This window comes from Cupressus sempervirens, chromosome 4 (assembly GCF_028749045.1).
Source record: "Cupressus sempervirens isolate cs-2001-9-10 chromosome 4, ASM2874904v1, whole genome shotgun sequence".
NCBI classification, from domain to species: Eukaryota; Viridiplantae; Streptophyta; class Pinopsida; order Cupressales; family Cupressaceae; genus Cupressus; species Cupressus sempervirens.
In genome coordinates this window covers 331,138,959-331,158,762 of record NC_143121.1, presented here as the reverse complement: position 1 = coordinate 331,158,762, position 19,804 = coordinate 331,138,959, and the positions used below count along the sequence as shown (strand labels likewise).

Below are 19,804 nucleotides of genomic sequence, written 5' to 3'. Positions count from 1 at the left end.
AAGAAAGCAGAAGACCATTGTAAGCACCTAGAGAAGATTTTCGTAAGAGCCCTTGAATTTGGAATCTCTTTGAATCCTAAAAAATGTCAATTCGGGGTAACTGAAGGAAAATTGTTAGGTCATATCGTCTCTAAAGAAGGCGTAAGGATTGATCTCGAAAGGTTAGTAGCTATCGACAACATTCAGATACCTAAAACAACTAAGGGAATCCAATCTTTCTTTGGGCAAATCAATTTCGTGAGGAGATTCATTTCTAATTTTGCTGAAATTATTAAACCTATCGCTAAGATGCTTAAGGGTGCGAAAATTGCTTGGGATAGTGAGGCTGTAGGGGCATTTGCTAAGATAAAGCAAGCTATTAAAGAGGCCTCGGTTCTGAAATCTCCTGGCTTTAAGAAGCCATTCCAATTATTTTCGTTTGCTTCTTACCATACCATAGCCGTTGTTATGCTACAAAAGAATGATGAAGGGTTCGAGCAACCAATTGCGTTCTTTAGCAAGAGTTTACAAGCCGCTGAATTAAATTATGACATAAATGAAAAACAGGCGTATGCTCTTGTTAAGGCGGTGAAATCTTTCCGACCTTATTTAGTAGAAGCTGAAGTTGTTGCCTATGTGCCAAATGCTGCCATTAAGGACATATTTAGACAATCTGAAACTACTGGGAGATGATGTCGTTGGATAAATCAAATCCAAGAATTCAATATAGATATTCAGATTACAAAATTAGTTAGAGGGTAGGGATTGGCTAAGCTTATGGCAGAGTCAAATTTGGAAGTTGCACAAGTTAACCAGATTGATGACAAACACACTAAAGTTAGTATTGGGAGATGCCCTTGGTACACAGATATAGTGTATTATTTGTAGCATACTAAATGTAGAGATGATTTAAATGAAAATCAGAAAAGGACTATTAAGTTACAGGATGCAAAATATGATTTAATTCAGGGTGATTTATATTGGAAAAATCAGGATGGGATTCTATTATTTTGTTTAGATATTGCGCAATCGGAGGTTATTCTCAAGGAAATGCATGAAGGGGTATGCGGTGGTCATTTTTCAGCCAGGACTACAACACATAAGATATTACGAGCTGGTTACTATTGGCCTCAACTTTTCAAGGATTGCCATGCTTATCTTCGAAAGTGCGAAGCTTGTCAGAAATTCTCTGGTAAGTTGAAGTATGATGGCGCGCTCCCATTAAGGACAATGCAAGTGGAAGAACCTTTCCAAATGTGGGGGACTGATTTTATAGGAGAGATTAGTGAAAAGTCAAGTGGTGGACATAGTTGGATTTTAGTAGCCATTGATTACTTTACTAAATGGGTAGAAGCTATACCTACTCGGCAATCAACAAGTAAAGTGGTTATTAAATTTCTTACTGAAAACATCTTGACTAGATTTGGAGTACCTTAGAAAATCATAACAGATAATGGTATGTGTTTTAGGTCTAATGAATTTACGGAGTTTTGCAGGAAATATGGCATTGCAGTTTCATATTCATCTCCATACCACCCCCAGGGTAATGGATGAGCTGAGTCTAGCAACAAGAACATCTTGAAGATCATTAGAAGAATGCTGGATAACAACAAACGTGCTTGGGATTTGAAGTTGAATCTAGCGTTATGGGCGGACAGAATCACGGTAAAGAAGTCAACAGGTTTCTCTCCATTTAACTTAGTTTATGGGAAAGAAGCAAAACTTCCCTTGAATAATTTATTGCCTGTTTACAAATTTGTTACTGAGGAACAATTAGAAGATATAAATTTTATGGAAAATAAGCTAAATGCATTGATTGAGCTAGATGAGGTAAGAAGGTTAGCATAGGAGAAAAATATAAATAAGTAGCAACAGGTCAAGTTCCTTCACGACAAGAAATCTTTTAAGCGATCTTTTAAAGCAGGTGATTGGGTCTTGAAGTGGAACGCTAAGGATTAGGACAAAGGTAAGCATGGCAAGTTCGAAGCCTTGTGGCTCGGACCATTTATTATTTTTGATAAAGCAGGAGAACAATCTTACTTTATGCAGGACACGGAGGGTCGTATACAAGATTTTTCAGTGCATGGACAATATCTCAAACCATTTTTTCAGTAAGCTTGAAAGGGAAGTTATTCTGCTTTTCTTTATGTCCTTTATTCTTATTGTTCCTTCTTTATTTTATTTTATTTTTTAGATTTTTATATGCGAGTCCGCAAACTGATTTCCTTTAATTTGTTGGCAGGTCTGCTTTTCCAAAGATAGCTGAGATCTCGCTACACCCACAAGGGGTATACGTCCCCAGCAAGAGCCACTGATGGAGCACAAAAAATTGTCATTCTATTTATGTGAGCAATATTGTAAAGAGGTTTTCTTTGATGTCTTACCAAGCAAAGCTTCACAGGAATTTGGAGCAGGAAAGTTAGAAGTTTGACAGTATTCTTGAAGGATATAGCCATCTTAGATCTTGTTTTGTATGAACCCTTCTATGAGTTGTTATGGATGATGTAGATAATGAGGACCAGTTGAATGCCTTGCTGGTTAGGGATCTTTTGCTTGATAGCCCTGGTAGGCTGATAACTGTGACAACCCATGATCAAAGATTTCTAACAGAGGCAGCTATTAATTGTCATTATAAGATGAAAGAAATGAATGTCCTGCATGGTACAAAGCTCTTTTGTTGGCAACTTACACTAACCATATTCAATCAGCGGAAAATGAAGACTTGGTTGAGAGCTTCGTAAAGAATAAAAAAAATTAGGCTCAAAAGGACGTATTGCTGATGCTGTTGTTGATTTAGAAGGACATGTATTTCATAAACATATTTTTGTGCAAAATGCAAAACACTTGTCTAGGCAATGACATAATATTATGTGATGGAGCTTGCAACCGTGGCTTTCATCAAAACTGTCTGGATCCACCTTTGGCTACTGAAAATATTCCCCCTGGAGATCAAGTTTGGCTTTGTAAAGTCTGTGAGTGTAAGTTGGAGGCACCTGAAGCCATCAATGCTCATTTTGGGACACAGTTTATAGTTGAAGATAGTTGGGAGGACATTTTTGACGAAGCAACTAAAGTTGCTAATGGCGAAAATATGCCTGTTGGAATTGGTGAAAAATGGCCATTAGATGATTCAGAAGATGATGATTATGATCCATAAAAGAAATTAAATAGGAACGAAACAGGCTATGAGAATTCATGAGGAACCTCCGATTCCTCTGACACAAGTGACAATGCATCAGAAACCTCCTTAAATAGATGAATCTAAACGGATACATCTCTAAGGGAAAGAAGAGGTGTAGATTCACTGATGAGGAAAATGGAAAAGATGGCCTGATGTGAATGGTGTTCTAGAATTTTCGCCTTCAGAGAGAAGATAATGGAAGGATATTGATTATAAAAAGTTGAATGATGAAATGTTTGGCAAAGATGAATTCAACAAAGATGAGTTGAGTGAAGATAAAGACTGATGGCAAAAGATCTATGAGCAGACTTCTTGCTAATGTAGCTGCAAGGGTTTGTCAAGTGTTCGCTGAGAATGAGTTACCTGCAATGTCCTCTAAAGTGGCGTTATCAAAGCAGTTTGATATACCTTATCGGCAGGAATGGAAGAAAATGGTTCTATGCATGATAAAAGAGAGTGCTAGTTGCAGGAAAAGCGTTATTCATGGGCTGAGAGTCTCCCGCCCTAAGCATTTGCATTAATGAGTGAAATATATGCATTATGCTTTGCATTCATATGAACACTTACTGTATCTTTGTTTTGCTGTTGCAGGTATAGGATGCGAAATAGAAGGAAGTCAAGCACGAGACGTTTTAATTGCTATAGTAAATATGTATTTGGATGAAGGAATCATCGCTTGAAGGAGCATCAACAGGGATTATGAAGCAGCGGATCGCATTGGACATGCAATACATATGCATTGAAGCATATGATAGCAAGTTTAGCATGTGGATGCTCTTGGTCTTCCAATTTAAAAAACAACCATTTGCAGTTCTTAGTGATATCATCGCAAAGAAATTTTGCGCATGGAAGGAGATATTAAAGGAAACGTTGTTCCTCCCAGTCTGCAGCAAGAGCAATGGTTTGCCTTGTCGGGTTTAACTCCAAAACTAGTAGGCAATGAATCATGATATTGCAATTAGTTGGCGATTTGTTGCAATTATTTTTCAGTTTGTTGTTAAATGATGATTAGGTGCAATGAAAAGGTGTATTGTTTCAGCACACACCCTTTCATCATTTATAAGGCATGGGAGGATGCAAAAGATAATAATTTTGAAAGACGAGATATTATTAACAATTTCCAGCATACTTTAAGCATACGTTTTTAATCTCTTCAATAGGAAAGTGTTGAAATATTGAACTAAGCAGATAAAGGTTGAGGATTATTGAACTAAATTTTTAATGTTGCCTGTGGCTGATTTGTATTGGATAGAGCTCCAGCAACTTCTGAGAATCTTCAATACGAACTACTGCAGCAATAAAATCAGTAAGAAACTTATTTTGTTTTAGAGTTGGAGGGTATATGTCTTGTCCTTTATGATACTGATGATTATATGTTTATAATTTGATATTCCGATTAGTGCATTGAATTGTTCAGCTATTCAAATTTGATTAATACGAACATCGTAGGAATATATTATCTTTCCTCTATTTGTATTTGTTTTGTCAAAATTAAGGTTAAATTATTACAGACTAATCTGAATATGCAAAGGTGAATCAATTCGTGGCACGCAATAATTTATTAACATATACAATATCATCAATATCATCAAGTTGTATGTAAAGAATATACATTTGACTCTATCACCCATTAAGATTTGGCACTGATCATTAATACGTTTGTGAATTCTTAAACTTATATGTTGGCAATCTTTTAACTTTTTCTTTGAAGGAGATTGAATCATATTCATAATAGTAATTTGTTTTATGGCAATCTTTTAACTTTTTCTTTGAAGGAGATTGAATCATATTCATAATAGTAATTTGTTTTAAACCCTTTTTCTTTTCAGCAAACACACAAAAGTTAAAAAATAGTAATCGAAGTTTGAAGACAAATAAACATTAACTACAATTCAGAACTTTTCCTTGATGCTTGCCAATTGAGGAATTTATTTGATTGCTGTAATCCGCTATAAATCATCTTGGAATTAAGTTTTGCTATCGAGGATTTAGGTAAGCAGGCCTTGGTCCAGCGGAACCAAAAGCGAAGAGGATTGGATTCAATCCTGTTACGTTGGCCAAAATCAATTAGATACCTAGCATCGAGCAGGCAAGGCTCGTAGGTTTCTAATCGGCGATTTTGATAACCAACACGTTCTATTTGGATCTTTCATATTTCCTATTAGTTCTTATCTAGAATGTTTCCTTTCAATCTTTTGTTTTTGTTTTAGAAACTTTGCTTGTACTCTCTATTTAAGGAGCTTTTGTCTCCCTTGTAATTACTAAATATCAATCAATTATCATTTATGGTATCAAAGCCCATAGGTTGGTTTCCTGGCAAATTTTCAAATTCATAATTTCAATACTTGGAATTTTTTCCCTAAAGTTTTTAAATGGTTTTTTATGAAAAATGGTGAGGTTTTCCTCGAATTTCTTTGAATTTTTAGAAGAGGGATTTTTGAGTTCTTGGTTTTCAGATTGAGTTGCAAATCAGAAGTGAAGATTTTTTTGAGGATTGAATCTTCTAGTTTGTGATTTTTTTCGTAGGTTTTGCACTCAGAAAATTGTAGTTCTTTTTGTGAGTGTTGCGCGTTTCTTCAAAAAATAGTAATTGGTTTTTACATGTTTTTTTTTTCCTAAAGATTGCATTTGCTGTTTTTTTGGCAATTTTTTAAGAATAAAAATCTTTGCATTCACAGCTTTCCTTTTAGATCGACAAGGGTTATTGCTCATCAAAATCATGGTTTCTTTATTTGCTGGAGGGTCTTCTATTTTTTTCCTCAAAAAATGATGGACAGTTTTTCCTATTTTATGGGTTTTCTGATTTTTATTTCCATGAAAAATCATGGCAGGGTTTTGTGTTAAGAATCTAACCTAGATAATCCACAGGTCTAATGGTGCAGGTCATACCTGACTCTTCCAGTTATATATTCTCATGAATGGCATTTAAAATTATTTATATGATCTCTATAGGTGCCAGCGATTTGTAGGAAAATACTTTAGTTTGTCTTTGATTAATCTTAGTTAGGCATAACTAATATTTTGATTATAATAGCCGGCCTCTAGAAGAATATATAGGCGGGTTAAGAATGCAGTTTGGAGACACACAGATAACAATACAGTCTGATCTTCAAGTTCCCACGGGTTTATAGCAGCGACTTTCTTATCACACAAGTTCGAACTTAGAAGCCTGGACCTGCAGTAAGCACATAAGAATATCTGCCCTCCAAATCTGAATATACATATTATAGAAAAGATCATTCTCAGCAACTCTGAGTCTGATTTAAGGCTCACGAATTTGCAGATCTGTACATGGTATCAGAGCCTTGTTATCAGATCTAGGGCTCTGCAAATTTTCACTGATCAGATTTTTTTTCTATTTTAGTAGTTGTCTTCCATTTCCAATGGCATATACAATCAGGCCTGAAGACAGATTTGATGGGAAGGAACATTTTGAAGCATGAAAATTCAGAATCTTGATGATTCTTGAAGAAAATAATGTTAAATAGTTTGTTGATGGAGCATCCAAACAGCCACTTGTTGAACCTCACAAATCCATATGGACCAATGGAAATAGAAAAGCCATTCAAATCATCTTGGATGGAGTTAAGAATGACATCGTACCTATGCTTACAAAACACCAAATTGCCTACGATATGATGAACGCATTATGGAATGCATTTGAAATAAATAATGCAACTAGGGTCCTTGCATTAAAAAGACAATTGAATCACATCCAAATAAAGAAAGGAGAATCAATAAACTCTTATTTTCTAAGAGTTGCTGGCATTAGAGATGAATTATCAAGCATAGGAACCATCATTAATGATACCGAACTAACACTCATGGCCATAGATGGATTGCTAAAATCATGGGAAACATTCGCACAAGGAATAAGTGCTAGAGATCAGTTTCCGGACTTTAACAGACTCGAGAATGATTGTCTTCAGGAAGAGTCAAGAAAACTAAAGAAAGGAGGAAAACCAAAAGTGGAAGATGAAGAACTTCACGTTCTTAATGCCAACTCTTATAAAGGTAAGAAAAAACACTTCAAGAAGAAGGGAAATCAGAAGGATGGAAAGCCCAAGAAAGACCTTTCTAAAATAAAGTGTTTCAAATGCGAAAAGTTTGGACACTATAGATCAAATTGTCTGGAAAATTTCAAGCAATAGGCAAATTGTGCAAATGTTAGTAGAGAAGAAGAGAAGAAGAAACCTATGACCCTGCGAACCGTGTCATGTATTCCTCTCTATCAAATGAAATCTCAAAAAGGCATGGGTAATTGATAGTGGATCCTCCAGACATATAACAGGATACAAAGAAACTCTAGATTCCTTGTCAGAAAAAGTTAACGGTAAAGTTACTATTGGTGATAACTCTGCACACTTAGTTAAAGGAATTGGTAGTTGCACTTTGAAGCTAAAGACAGGAAATACTCTTCTTCTTAAAGATGTACTATATGTACCAGGGATTAAAAGAAACCTAATCTCAATTACAACATTAGAAGATGATGGACACAATGTTGCATTCGTGGATGACAATGTATTAACTTGGGCTAAGAATTCGTCTATCAAGAAAGCTAAAGTAGTTGGTCAAAGAAAGGGATATTTGTATGAACTGAATATAGAACCCAGTAGATCCATTCAAGCCCTAGTTCACAAAGCAGAAGATTTAAATGAAATATGGCACAGAAGATTAGGGCATCTAAACTTTAAAACCTTATCAACGATGGGAAAGATGGTTACCGGATTACCTAAATTAAATAAAGATCACCCTAGTATTTGTAAAGGGTGTGCTCTGGGTAAAAGTACTAGAAGTCCCTTTCATGATAGTACTAGGAAAACAAATAATGTACTTGAGTTAATTCATTCAGATCTGTGTGGACCTATGTCCGTCCCCTCTCTTGGAGGATTCTGGTATTATATCTTGTTCATAGATGACTTCTCTAGGAAAACATGGATCTATTTTTTAAAATGCAAGGAATTAGAAGAAATCCTTCAAAGATTTAAAGAATTCAAAGCATTAACTGAAAATTTTTCAGGACATAAAATCATAACCCTTAGAACGGATAATGGAGGAGAATATACCTCAGACTTATTTAAAAGATTTTGTAAAGAATCAGAGATCAAGAGGGAGTATACTGTTCCTTATAACCCTGAACAAAATGGGGTAGCTGAAAGGAAGAATGGGACAATTATAGAAGTTACTAGGGCTATGATTTTAGACCAAAATCTAGAATACTATCTTTGGGCAGAAGCCTTTTATACTGCTGTATATATTCAAAATAGAAGCCCTCACTCCTATCTTAAAGATAGGACCCTTGAAGAAGGATTTACCAAAGTAAAACCCAATATAAGTCATCTCAGAATTTTTGGATGTCCTGTATACATTCATGTTTCAAAGGAAAAAAGAACCAAATTAGAACCATCTAGGAGGAAAGGGATCTTTGTAGGGTATAGTGAAACTTCTAAAGCATATAGAATTTTCATACCTGGACAGAAAACTATTGAACTTAGCAGAGATGTAGTCTTTGAGGAAGATCTTGCATTCAAAATAGCCATAAGTTCCAATGAACCCTCTCCTTTATCAAATTTTGGAAGAATTAGTGAATTTGAATCCTAGAGGGAGAACCTAGAAGAGGGCGAAAATGAAAATATGAATCTTGAGGAAAATTCAAAGAAAAGACCAATTTGGGCCATAAAAACAGTTGAAGTAGCTCAAGACTTTGTTGCACCTTCAGGATCAGTCAGAGAAAGTAAAAGACCTAAAAGATTCTTTGGTTATACAACAAATATGAATGATTTATCCAAAACAGAGCCATCCAATCCTTCTGATACTATTAAACATCCAGCCTGGAAAGAAGCTATGAGAGAAGAGTACTAGTCAATTATGAAAAATGATGTTTGGGAAATAGTTCCAAGGCCAAAAGGAAAATCTGTTGTTTCTTCCAAATCGATATTCAAAATAAAGCATGTTGTTGATGGAAGTATTGACAAATATAAAACCAGATTTGTAGCTAGAGGTTTTTCTCAAAAGGAAGGGATTGATTATGAAGAAACCTTTGCTCCTGTTGCCAGATATACTACCGTTTGAGCTGTCTTAGCAATTGCTCATCTAAGGGATGGAAGGTACATCAAATGGATGTAAAGACAACATTTCTCAATGAAAAGATTTAAGAAGAAGTCTATCTGGAGCAACCAGAAGGATTTGAAACCTATGATCCTAACGCCTTTGTTTGCAGACTTAAGAAAGCTCTTTATGGGCTTAAACAGGCTCCCAGGGCCTAGTATGAAAGGATTGATAATTATCTCACCAGCTTAGGATTCTCTTAGAATGAAGCCGATCCAAACTTGTATTATAAAAGAGATAAAGATGGTATGGTAATATTGATATTGTATGTTGATGATTTATTAATCACAGGTGATGATCATCTTATAGATCAGTGCAAGAAAGATCTAATCAGAGAATTCGAGATGAAAGACTTGGGTCTTCTCCATTACTTCCTAGGATTGGAAGTATGACAGAATGCTGATAGTAACATACTGAATCAAGGAAAGTACACTTCAGATATCTTGAAGAAATTTGGAATGTGGAATTGAAAGTCTATGTCTTCTCCAATGGAGACCAATTTGCATAAACTTAAAGAAGCAGCTGCAGAATTACCTCTAATAGATTCTATGCAGATGATTGGGTCCCTGATGTATTTGGTAAATACAAGACCTGATATTTGCTATGTTGTTCATGCTTTAAGTCAGTTTATGTGTGAACCTAAGGAGATTCACCTAGTTGCTGTTAAACACATTATGAGATACCTACAAGGCACTCTTAAGTATGGACTCAAATATGAGAAAGTTGATTTAGACTTGCATGGATTCATCGATTCAGAATGGGGTAGAAGTGTTAAAGATAGGAAAAGCACTTCAAGATGCTGTTTTAGTTTAGGATCAGCTATGATTTCATGGATATGTAGAAAGCAGTCTTCAGTAGCTTAGAGCTCCACAAAAGCATAATACATTGCAGCAGCAATGACCTCTCGAGAAGCAATATGGCTGAGGAAGTTACTTGTGGGATTTTTTGGGCAAGCCATGAATCCTATGATCATTCATTGTGATAATCAGAGTTCCATCAAGCTCTCGGTGAATCCGGTTTTCCATGACAGATCCAAGCATATTGAGATTCCTTATCATTATGTAAGAGATATGGTAGATAGGAATTCTGTAAAATTGGAATACATTTGTACTGCAGATTAGACAACAGATATACTCACCAAACCTCTATCTAGAGTAAAGATAGAACGTTTTAGAAAGAGACTTGGTATGGTTGAGTTGTAATTCATTTGTACTCTTTTGATTATTAATAAAATAGTAAATTTTATTTTGTCAGGCTATTGACTGTTATGGGCTCCAACATGTGTAATCATTATTGAAGAGGTGACGATCTCTGAAATAATGAATACTTGTGCAAAAGGCATTATGAGAGGTGACGATCTCTTAGATAATGTCCTTAATAGTAGATTTTACTGTAAGATCCAGATGAATTTTAGTTTGTCTTGTGACATTGACATTGCTATGTTCATGGGTCACAAAATTGGATAAAGGAAGAATTCTAGAAATTCTCCGAGTTTATCCTGTATTCTGGTAGATCTTAAAATTCAGGATTTGTTTGTGATTTAGAAATACCAGTTTCTATGAGTCACAACATGTGTCTTATCACTAGTAGCAGTGATTTGTCATATCATAGGTTTAGTAATATGACTGTGTATCATGTGTCCTATGATACTACACACTAGGAAGAGACAGACAGATATAGAGTATTAATTCTTGCTTAACATCTGTATTGATGTTGCTAGATATGATATCTCTCTGTAGGATTATTAGGTTAAGAGGGACTGTTAAGAATCTAACCTAGATAATCCATAGGTCTAATGGTGCAGATCGTACCTGACTCTTCCAGTTATATATTCTCATGAATGGCATTTAAAATAATTTATATGATCTCTATAGGTGCCAGTGATTTTTAGGAAAATACTTTAGTTTGTCTTTGATTAATCTTAGTTAGGCATAACTAATATTTTCATTATAATCGCCGGCTTAGGGATAACTAATTATTAGTTATTTGCCAAGGGTTATGTCCCTTGAGGGACATACCCTCTAGAAGAATATATAGGCGGGTTAAGAATGTAGTTTGGAGACACACAGATAACAATACAGTCTGATCTTCAAGCATTCTTCTTCCCACAGGTTTATAGCAGTGACTTTCCTATCACACAAGTTCGAACTTAGAAGCCTGGACCTGCAGTAAGCACATAAGAATATCTGCCCTCCAAATCTGAATATACATATTATAGAAAAGATCATTCTCAGCAACTCTGAGTCTGATTTAAGGCTCACAAATTTGCAGATCTGTACATTTTGTATGTTTTTTCCATAAAAATCAGGGAGGGTTTTGCAAGATTTTTCCCTAAAAATCATGGTCTTGTGTTTGTGTTTTTTGGGAGTATTTCGTTTTTTCACAAAAACAAAGTTGTGTGATTTGAGCATTTCATTGAGGGTTTGCTAATTTTCCACAAAAACTGTGAATATAGTTTTTTGCTGATTTTTGGTCAACAAAAAATTAAAGGCTGATCTCGGTGTCTTTGGATAAAGGGAGGGATGACTTTGTTACCAACATGAGGTTGGAAGAATTGAGGTAATCTTGGTCGTATTCATTTTTTTTGTAGAACCAGGGAGGGTCTTAGCAACAAACTTGTGTTGCAAAGCATTCTGAAGAGAAGGGGTAGCCTTCTGTATATTCATGATCAAATGAACTGTAGATTATGCCAATCTTCTGTAGGATAGTTAGTCGAACAACCATTAAGGGAGGGTGTTAAAGTAATTGTGTAATGGTTATTCGGTTACGATCTTTCCTTTTTGTAATTATTTGTTCTTATATAGAATTTCTTTTCAATCTTTTTGTTTCTAATTCATAAACTTCACTTGTAATCTCTATTCAAGGAGTTTTCATCTCCTTTGTAATTATTGAATATTAATTGATTATCATTTCAAAAGTGTCCACCAAAATTTACACAAATATTAGGCAAGGTATTGTAGGTCCAAAACCATAGAAACAATACTTAGACTTGGCAAGACTGATTCTATTTGAGAGTTGGCAAAAACCTAGTTTCTAGTGGGTTCTTGGAGAGTCTTGGGCCTCTGGGAATCAACTAGGGTCAGTCTGCTTGAGACACAACTTTTGGAGAGTCCTCAAACTATGCTTAAAACATGTCTCAACAACAATCTTGAGACTCGTCAAACCCTAATTGTTCAACTGACAAATTGTATGACCCTTCACAAGAGTTATGATCAACATATGCGACAATATGGACAGCCAAAAAGAAAATGAACAACAATTTAATTCCTCAATATTTTCTTCAATCTACCCTCTAAATCAAATGTGCAATAATAACTCCAACAACAATTGAATATTTGATTCACCAATTAGTTCAATTGTGTGTCTTGAGTGAAAACACCAAGAATCCTCCATAATGTGTCCCTCAACAATGTGGACATTCTTGCTTGCAAAGGATTTCGTCCTCACAAATTCTAAGAAGAACTATCTCCTTTAAGAACTAGAAGCAATATTAAAATATCAAGCTCAACATAAGAGAAAATGGGCTCCAACTTTCTCTTTTATATTTTCCCAGAAGGGGTTTATCTATCCCAAATGGTCTTTCTAAAATATGACAATAAAAATTCATGACTACACAAAGTACGTTGGTCTTTGAGACCCACTTTATTAAATATTTTTATTGTACTATAATCTTTGTGCCCAAGTTGTCTCTATTTTAAAATTTATTAAATAATGATAAAATTAATTTTTAATTCAACTTAATAAAATATTAACTTATCATTATTTAAAATACAATGACTAGACTTCACCAATTATTGAGTGGGAGCCAATGATATCCATTGTCCCATTTACATGTATAAAAGTAGAAATGCTGACAAATTGCTTTTTCTTTAGCTTCACTTCCAGCAACTAGTTATCGTAGGAATTAGAGAGGGATGCACAATAGGGTGTCTGGAACATTCGCTACAACTAAGCCCAAGGGCATGATATAACACCCCTTGGCACACAAGCAGTAGAAACTCTTGTCCATCCAACATGGGTTGGGCTTCTTAGATGGGGAACTTGTCTCTGCCCTCCCAATTGTGTTTCCTTACTAACCCCTTCATGATTGTTTGGTGCACACTGCAAACATAAGGAAGTCAGCTAGCATGTAAAACTAAAAACTGTTCTGCCTATGATGAAGTCATATATCTATGATCATAAACTGTTCTATCTATAGATCTAAACTATGCATGGTGTAAAGGCAAAACCTGTGCTTACATTAAAAGTATGTAATTGACTTACAGAATTACTTCGTTCTTTAATTCAACAGCTTTACCAGTCCTGACCCTCTTTGTCTTCTTCGATTTCTTTTGGCATAGTAGACTTCAATTCACAAACACACACTCACCATGAGGGGTTTGATGCATCACATTACCAGAGCAGCCTTTCTGCAGCCTTGAGCTCGAACCTTTACCAGTATTCATCTTCCTTCCCCTCTTTTGAGCTATCGCAGGCTCCTCAATCACCATCACCTTATCAAAGCCCTCTGATCACTTGCATCCTTTGTCATTGGTTTGTAGCTTTCAGTTATGAGGTATTCTTTCCATCATTATACATCACTCACAATCTTCATTCATAACTACTTCTGCAGAAAATCTATGTTCCTCATTACGTATATCCTTCTGGCTTCAAAAGCTGCCTCATCTTTGAAAGAAAGAATAGGTTTCTAATCACCTTGTCCTTCACATCGTTCATGTCTTCTGGTCCATTTCTGGCATATTAGTCTTCAGGATAGGGCACCATCAGATTTTCATCTACATTATTGACTGCTAAGTTAATGTCATTGAGAAGTTTCTGGTTGAAAACCTCATGATACAATTGAATGGCTTTGAATTTCGATTCTCCTATCACAAGTAATGGAACAAATGTGGCCAGAATCTTTATAGTAATCCAACAACCATAACTTGCTTTGAAATAATCTTTACCCATGGTTTGCTTGACTTCTTATTTGACAATATCATCCTCTGGGATTAGGATCCTAGCACACCTTCGCTGTGTTGTTTCTCCCGGAAAGGCCATCTGACTATTGCGGGAAGTTAGGTCAAGACTGGACTCTATATTTTGAACCCTAGCTATTGCTTAGTGTGTAAGCTTGAAGAAAACCAGTGGCAAATCTGATAACTGAATTATTCATAGGTCATATAAAGCCTTTTTTAACTCTAAGACGGGTGACCTGTCATGATTAACTTCTTGCACGTGAAATTACACTGCACTTCTCAATCCTCTTTCAGTATTTGAGTTCATTCATAATATTAAGTGGCAGTTTTGAGGCGTACTTCCAGAACTCCTATTAAGTAATTTCTTTATGAGCCCTTAAGTTTAGCAGTTCAAATTGCAAATTAATCATGACCCTGATGTACCATGTGATAAATACCTCATCCTCATGATGCAATAGGATGATTTCATCCTTTCCGAGTGATCATTCAAGGAGCTGATTTTCGCTGCATTATTCCTTTTAAGGTTTGTTGACAGTAGATGAGTGCTGAATCCTCATTAGATTAATTGTATTCAAGTGATTATCATCTGCACCTTGATTAGCCAAGATTTTTGCCATGGCGCTGGCTTCACAATAACATGATTTATGGTGAAGTCACCAATTGCTCTGATAATTTCTATTGTTCAGTCCAACAAACTTCTTAGTTCCTAATTTGTGGTGGAGCCTGATTGTAGAGCATTGACAACAATAGCTGATGCCTTCAATTTCAATCTTGGAGATGCCCAAGGACTTCCATAAGAGTAAACCTTCAATAATAACAGATAACTCTGAAAAGTTCTTGGTAGCATTGCCCAGGGGAACTACTTTTATTGCATAACTTTCCCTTCCCACGAATGATTGATACACCCTGCACTCACTACTCTTAGGTTGCCCCGAGAGGCCCCATCAAAATTCAACTTGTGCCATCTTGTTTTGGATAATGATCGAATACAATTGTTCCTTCGGTCCTGGCCAAACCAGTTCTATCTCATCAAAGTATCCCATTCTGAGAAATAGCATTCCATCTTTTGAGATTTTTGCGATTGACATTTTCCACAATGGATTCCTCTATTTTGGCCAAGATCCTCTTCAGGGTTACTTCTTTGCCCTTAAATATTCTTCGATTTCTCTCTTTCCAGACCTCCCATAGTAGGATAAAAGGGCTGCAAATCCAAAGGTTGCCAAATAGACTCTTTGTTTTTAATAACTGCTACCTCTGAAACTATTGGAAAGTGTCAGCAGGAGGGGCAGCAAACCATTCCAACTTATTGATCAGCCATCTCCAGCAAGACTAAGCAAAGGACAGGTGAGGAGCAGATGACACGAGCTTTCTTCATCATACTTACATATGGCACATCTTGAGGGTCCTACATAGCCACGTGCTCTTAAACTTGCCTATTGGTTACATATATTTTTCTCATAATGTGTGCAATGGACTTCCTTAATTTCTAGGCAGGGCATTGCATGTTATTTATTGACAAAGATTTTGAAGAGACTTAAATTTCTCAAAGTTGCATGGATATGGATACAGATACAAATACAGATACAGTATTGGGTACGGATACGACCATTTTTTAAGACCCCTAATTTGGATGCAGCTGGACACGACATTAATTAATAATACATATACATATAGTTAACACAGTTTTCCAAGTTATTATAGGAGATTTTCATTACATCAAAAGAAATATTGACACATAAATGCTACATAAAAGTTAATTTAACACTTTACAATTTGTGAACATAGTAGAGTTGCATTAGAAGATAACCCAAAAAATGGGTTGCTGAAATAGAAAATCATTTTGTTTGTCTTCCTCATTTGGTGCAGTTTTTGTTTATACTATTTAAAAAAAATTGCTTTAATAAAGTTTAAAAAAAATTAAATTTGGGAAGATTTACTTTAGATCTTTAAATAAATCAAATCCCATGGTAACGGTTGGAAAATTAAGTTTTTTAGGCTGACATGGGTACAATATTCGACATGTATCCAGGCAGTATCGGCTCCCAGGGAGGGACATAGGAGTTTCCGGCAACTCTGAAATTTCTTGATAAAAGGATTAATTACTATATGATAAATAATTAAGATTTATCAATTTGGAGTTGATAATATTTCCTAATTCCTATTCATTTTGTGATGTAAATGTTTTATACTGTTAGTGTGGGTGCTTAGTTTGAATAAAGTGTAAGATTGAATTTGATTATTTTATTATTAAACTAGATAGTATAAAAAAATTACTCACACCTATTATACAATATATAATATGACCATAGATATCTTAAATACATATATCTAAAATAACTCTTTAGATACCTATATTGAATTTGTTATTGAAAATAGATAAGCATCTGGAGACTGATATCTCTTGGCATCTTTTAGATACATGTATTTAAGATATCTATGCTAGCGTTTGTGGTGGGGAAAGCTGTTTGTTGTTTGTTTTCTGATTTCCTTGATAACACCTGCTACAAGTTTTCACTTATATAAATGTGATTCCAGTACTCTGATTTATATGCCCTAGGAAAATTCTAAAAATGCTTTTAATTCATGATGGAATTCTGTGCAGATTCCAACAAAGGGTAAAGGAGTACAAGCAGAAAGAGTTAAATGCTACGAACCTGCTACAATGAAGTATCTTGGATATTTTCCAGCATTGACATCAGATGAGGTTCTACAATTCCTTCTATGTTCTTTTTGCTTGTTTTTGTATTTTACTTAATTTTTGACATTACAAAAGATTGCTTTCTATAGTAAAGGTTAAAATGGAACCTTGACATTTTTCACAGTTAATACATCTTGTAAGTTTCAATTGCATGTGTGGCAAAAAGGATCAAATCCTTGCCCTTTGCAGGAGGCATCAGCAAAATATTTGATATCCAATGACCATCATTCATTTTAAAGAAATAGTCGTTCTTGACCAGACTCCTTATGAGGAGCCCCTTTAATGCTATTATCTATGCTGGAGATTATGTCTGATAGAATAGAAACTCACTAAAGTGACCTGATGCCTACTATGGTGGGCAGAGGATAGATCTCCTTCGCTGTCTACTATGGCGGAAGGATATTTAGTAAAAGATAGAAATTGATAACTATATGAGGGTGCAGAATGCTAGGGGAAAGATGAATATTGGAACAGTTAGACTTTGCAATGGGAGCTAGAATATGCAAAGTTTTATTATGCCGTACTTATTTACAGGATCTGAGAGGTAGGATGTATGAATTCCTAAGCTGCCCCCTGTTCTACTACTTACTTTCTGCTGTTCAAAGAATTATATTATCATACACATGCAGGGGGGTTGATGAGCCATTTGGCAGCTACACTAGTAGCATATCCTATAGAATTTTGTAAATGGGTTTATAGCAGATCCAAAGTTAATGAGTAATGTGTTAAATGTGAGAGTTTGAAAATTTAATGATATTTTTTGTCAAGGACTGAGGTCTTATTTGACAATACAAAGATATCCAAATTTTTGTTCCTGATGATGATGCTATCTTTCTTTTAATTTTCATCTGATTACTTTTCCTTACATGGCTGTAACATGGTCCAGGTGAGAGACCATGTCAGGCAAGCAAGAGAGGCTCAAAAGGTGTGGGCAAAAAGTAGTTTCAAGCAACGAAGACTGTTACTGCGCATCTTTCTGAGATATATTATTGAACACCAAGAACTTATATGCGAGTAAGCTTTGTAATTCATCTTAAGGCATATCAGTAAATTTTGGGCATGTGTAAATATCTCAATGCCATTAGAAAATTTCAATTAGTTATTAAGATGTTGGTTTGTGATAAGGAATATTGTCCATTGCAAAGCTCTTTAAATGTTTCTTTTTATTATTATTGTTCAGAAGCATTTATTATGTTTAGAATGCGGGCTGCAGCAAAACAGTGCATATTTGATCAATCAATACTTAAGATTAGATTGTGAGAAAATTATCTGACTGCTGCGAGGTTGCAACTTTCTCCCAGATTTACAGCTGGTCATGAACATTTGTAAAAGCTATGTTATACTCGTCAGTACTTCCAGGGATGCTTAATGGAAATTCATTTGACATTTATAGTACAGTTAATCTAGATCACCACCTCCTATACTTATTCACAAGTGCAGTTTATAGTTTAGTCATTGGTTCAGTATTAGCTTTCCAGTTTGTGATATAGTAAGGGGTATGGTTCTGTAGATGCTTGAGTGCCAGCATTTTATGGTTCATTCAAAGAATACCTTATCCAAACTACTCTTTAGTCTCTTTTTGATGCCTTTTTTAGGAATACGTTATCCCATGCCCCAAGGGTAGGGGACTTTGGACTTCCTTTTGGGTATGCGTATACTGACTATTGTGTTTTAAATTACTGGCAAAACATAGGAACTAATCGGTTTTCCTTAGTGTATTTCAAACAAAATTTTAATTGCACATAGTTGGATCAGTTTTAGACATTGATAGTTTAGCTTCCATGATTTCATCTAGCTGGATGTTGTCCTGGTTCTTTGATGCTTCTGTTCTTCGATATGAGTCTTCTGATAGACTTCCTTCCACCTTGCACGCTCTTTGGAAGCCATCTTTGGCAGATTTTTGATGAAAATATTTACACAAACTGTCTGGTTTTGAATTAAGACGTTCCATGTCTTTGTAGAACACACAAATTTACTATTAAGAGGAGGGGTTGGGTATGAATCATATTATACGAATTGCAGACATTAAAAGTCAGCTTGTGGAGTAATAGAGACAGCTGCATGGTTTACAGAAGCCACGTGAGTCACTAGAAGGTGAGGTTAGGGTTTTTGATGGCATGTTTGAGCATTTTTGAACGTCATTGACTCATATCTTCATCAACATTTATGGCTATTAATTTTCAGACAGAGCTGCAATCAATTTAAGATAATATCTCAAGCTGCAATCAATTGCCAGGTTTTCTCTAGTTGCAATAAATTTACTCCTCATGATATTAGTTGCTCATTTAATGTAATTCATTTCCAGAATTGAAATAAAAGGAGATATTTGTGCCTAGTTTGCAAAGTTAATTTGAATTTCATGCATGGTTATTTATATTTTCATAAAACTCAAAAGAGCATAATATCTGGAAAAAAAACAAGATAAAGATATTTATCTTTGAAAAAACTCGAAAAAATCTATCAGTCACTAGGGGCTCCTACAAATGTCCCCACTTCCCATATTGATTATGATTTGATTCCTTGATGTGCAAACCTTTACTCGGTTACCAAATTGTCTGAAATGCTATCTCACTCTATAATCTTAAAATTTGATTTGTAATATTTCCACAAGACTAGTTGCACGAGTTCTATCTCATTGATATGAATGCTAATAACTCCTTCGTGAAATTCTTTTTCTACCTACGGCAGTTGTACTTTGTTTTCACTGTTTTAATGTAGATGATTACGATTTAGATGGTTACTGATTTTATCTCTTCATTGTTGTTTCAAATGCTAATGGATGCCTGATTGACATTGTATTTTGTCATGTTATTGTGACTATGGTTGTATCAACTGTTGATTGGTTTGGGTGCTGACTACACACCCAAGAATTATGTTCAA

The 19,804-nt window shown here is 35.2% G+C and overlaps 1 protein-coding gene across 1 annotated transcript in view; it reads left to right on the top strand.

The window, feature by feature from the left end:
- Positions 1-19,804, top strand: part of ALDH22A1 (aldehyde dehydrogenase 22A1) — a 194,195-nt gene that overhangs the window by 28,992 nt on the left and 145,399 nt on the right. The window contains exons 3-4 of the mRNA XM_089825110.1: positions 16,829-16,930; positions 17,811-17,938. Coding sequence (XP_089681236.1) covers positions 16,829-16,930; positions 17,811-17,938 — 230 coding nt within the window. The remainder of the gene's footprint in view (positions 1-16,828; positions 16,931-17,810; positions 17,939-19,804) is intronic.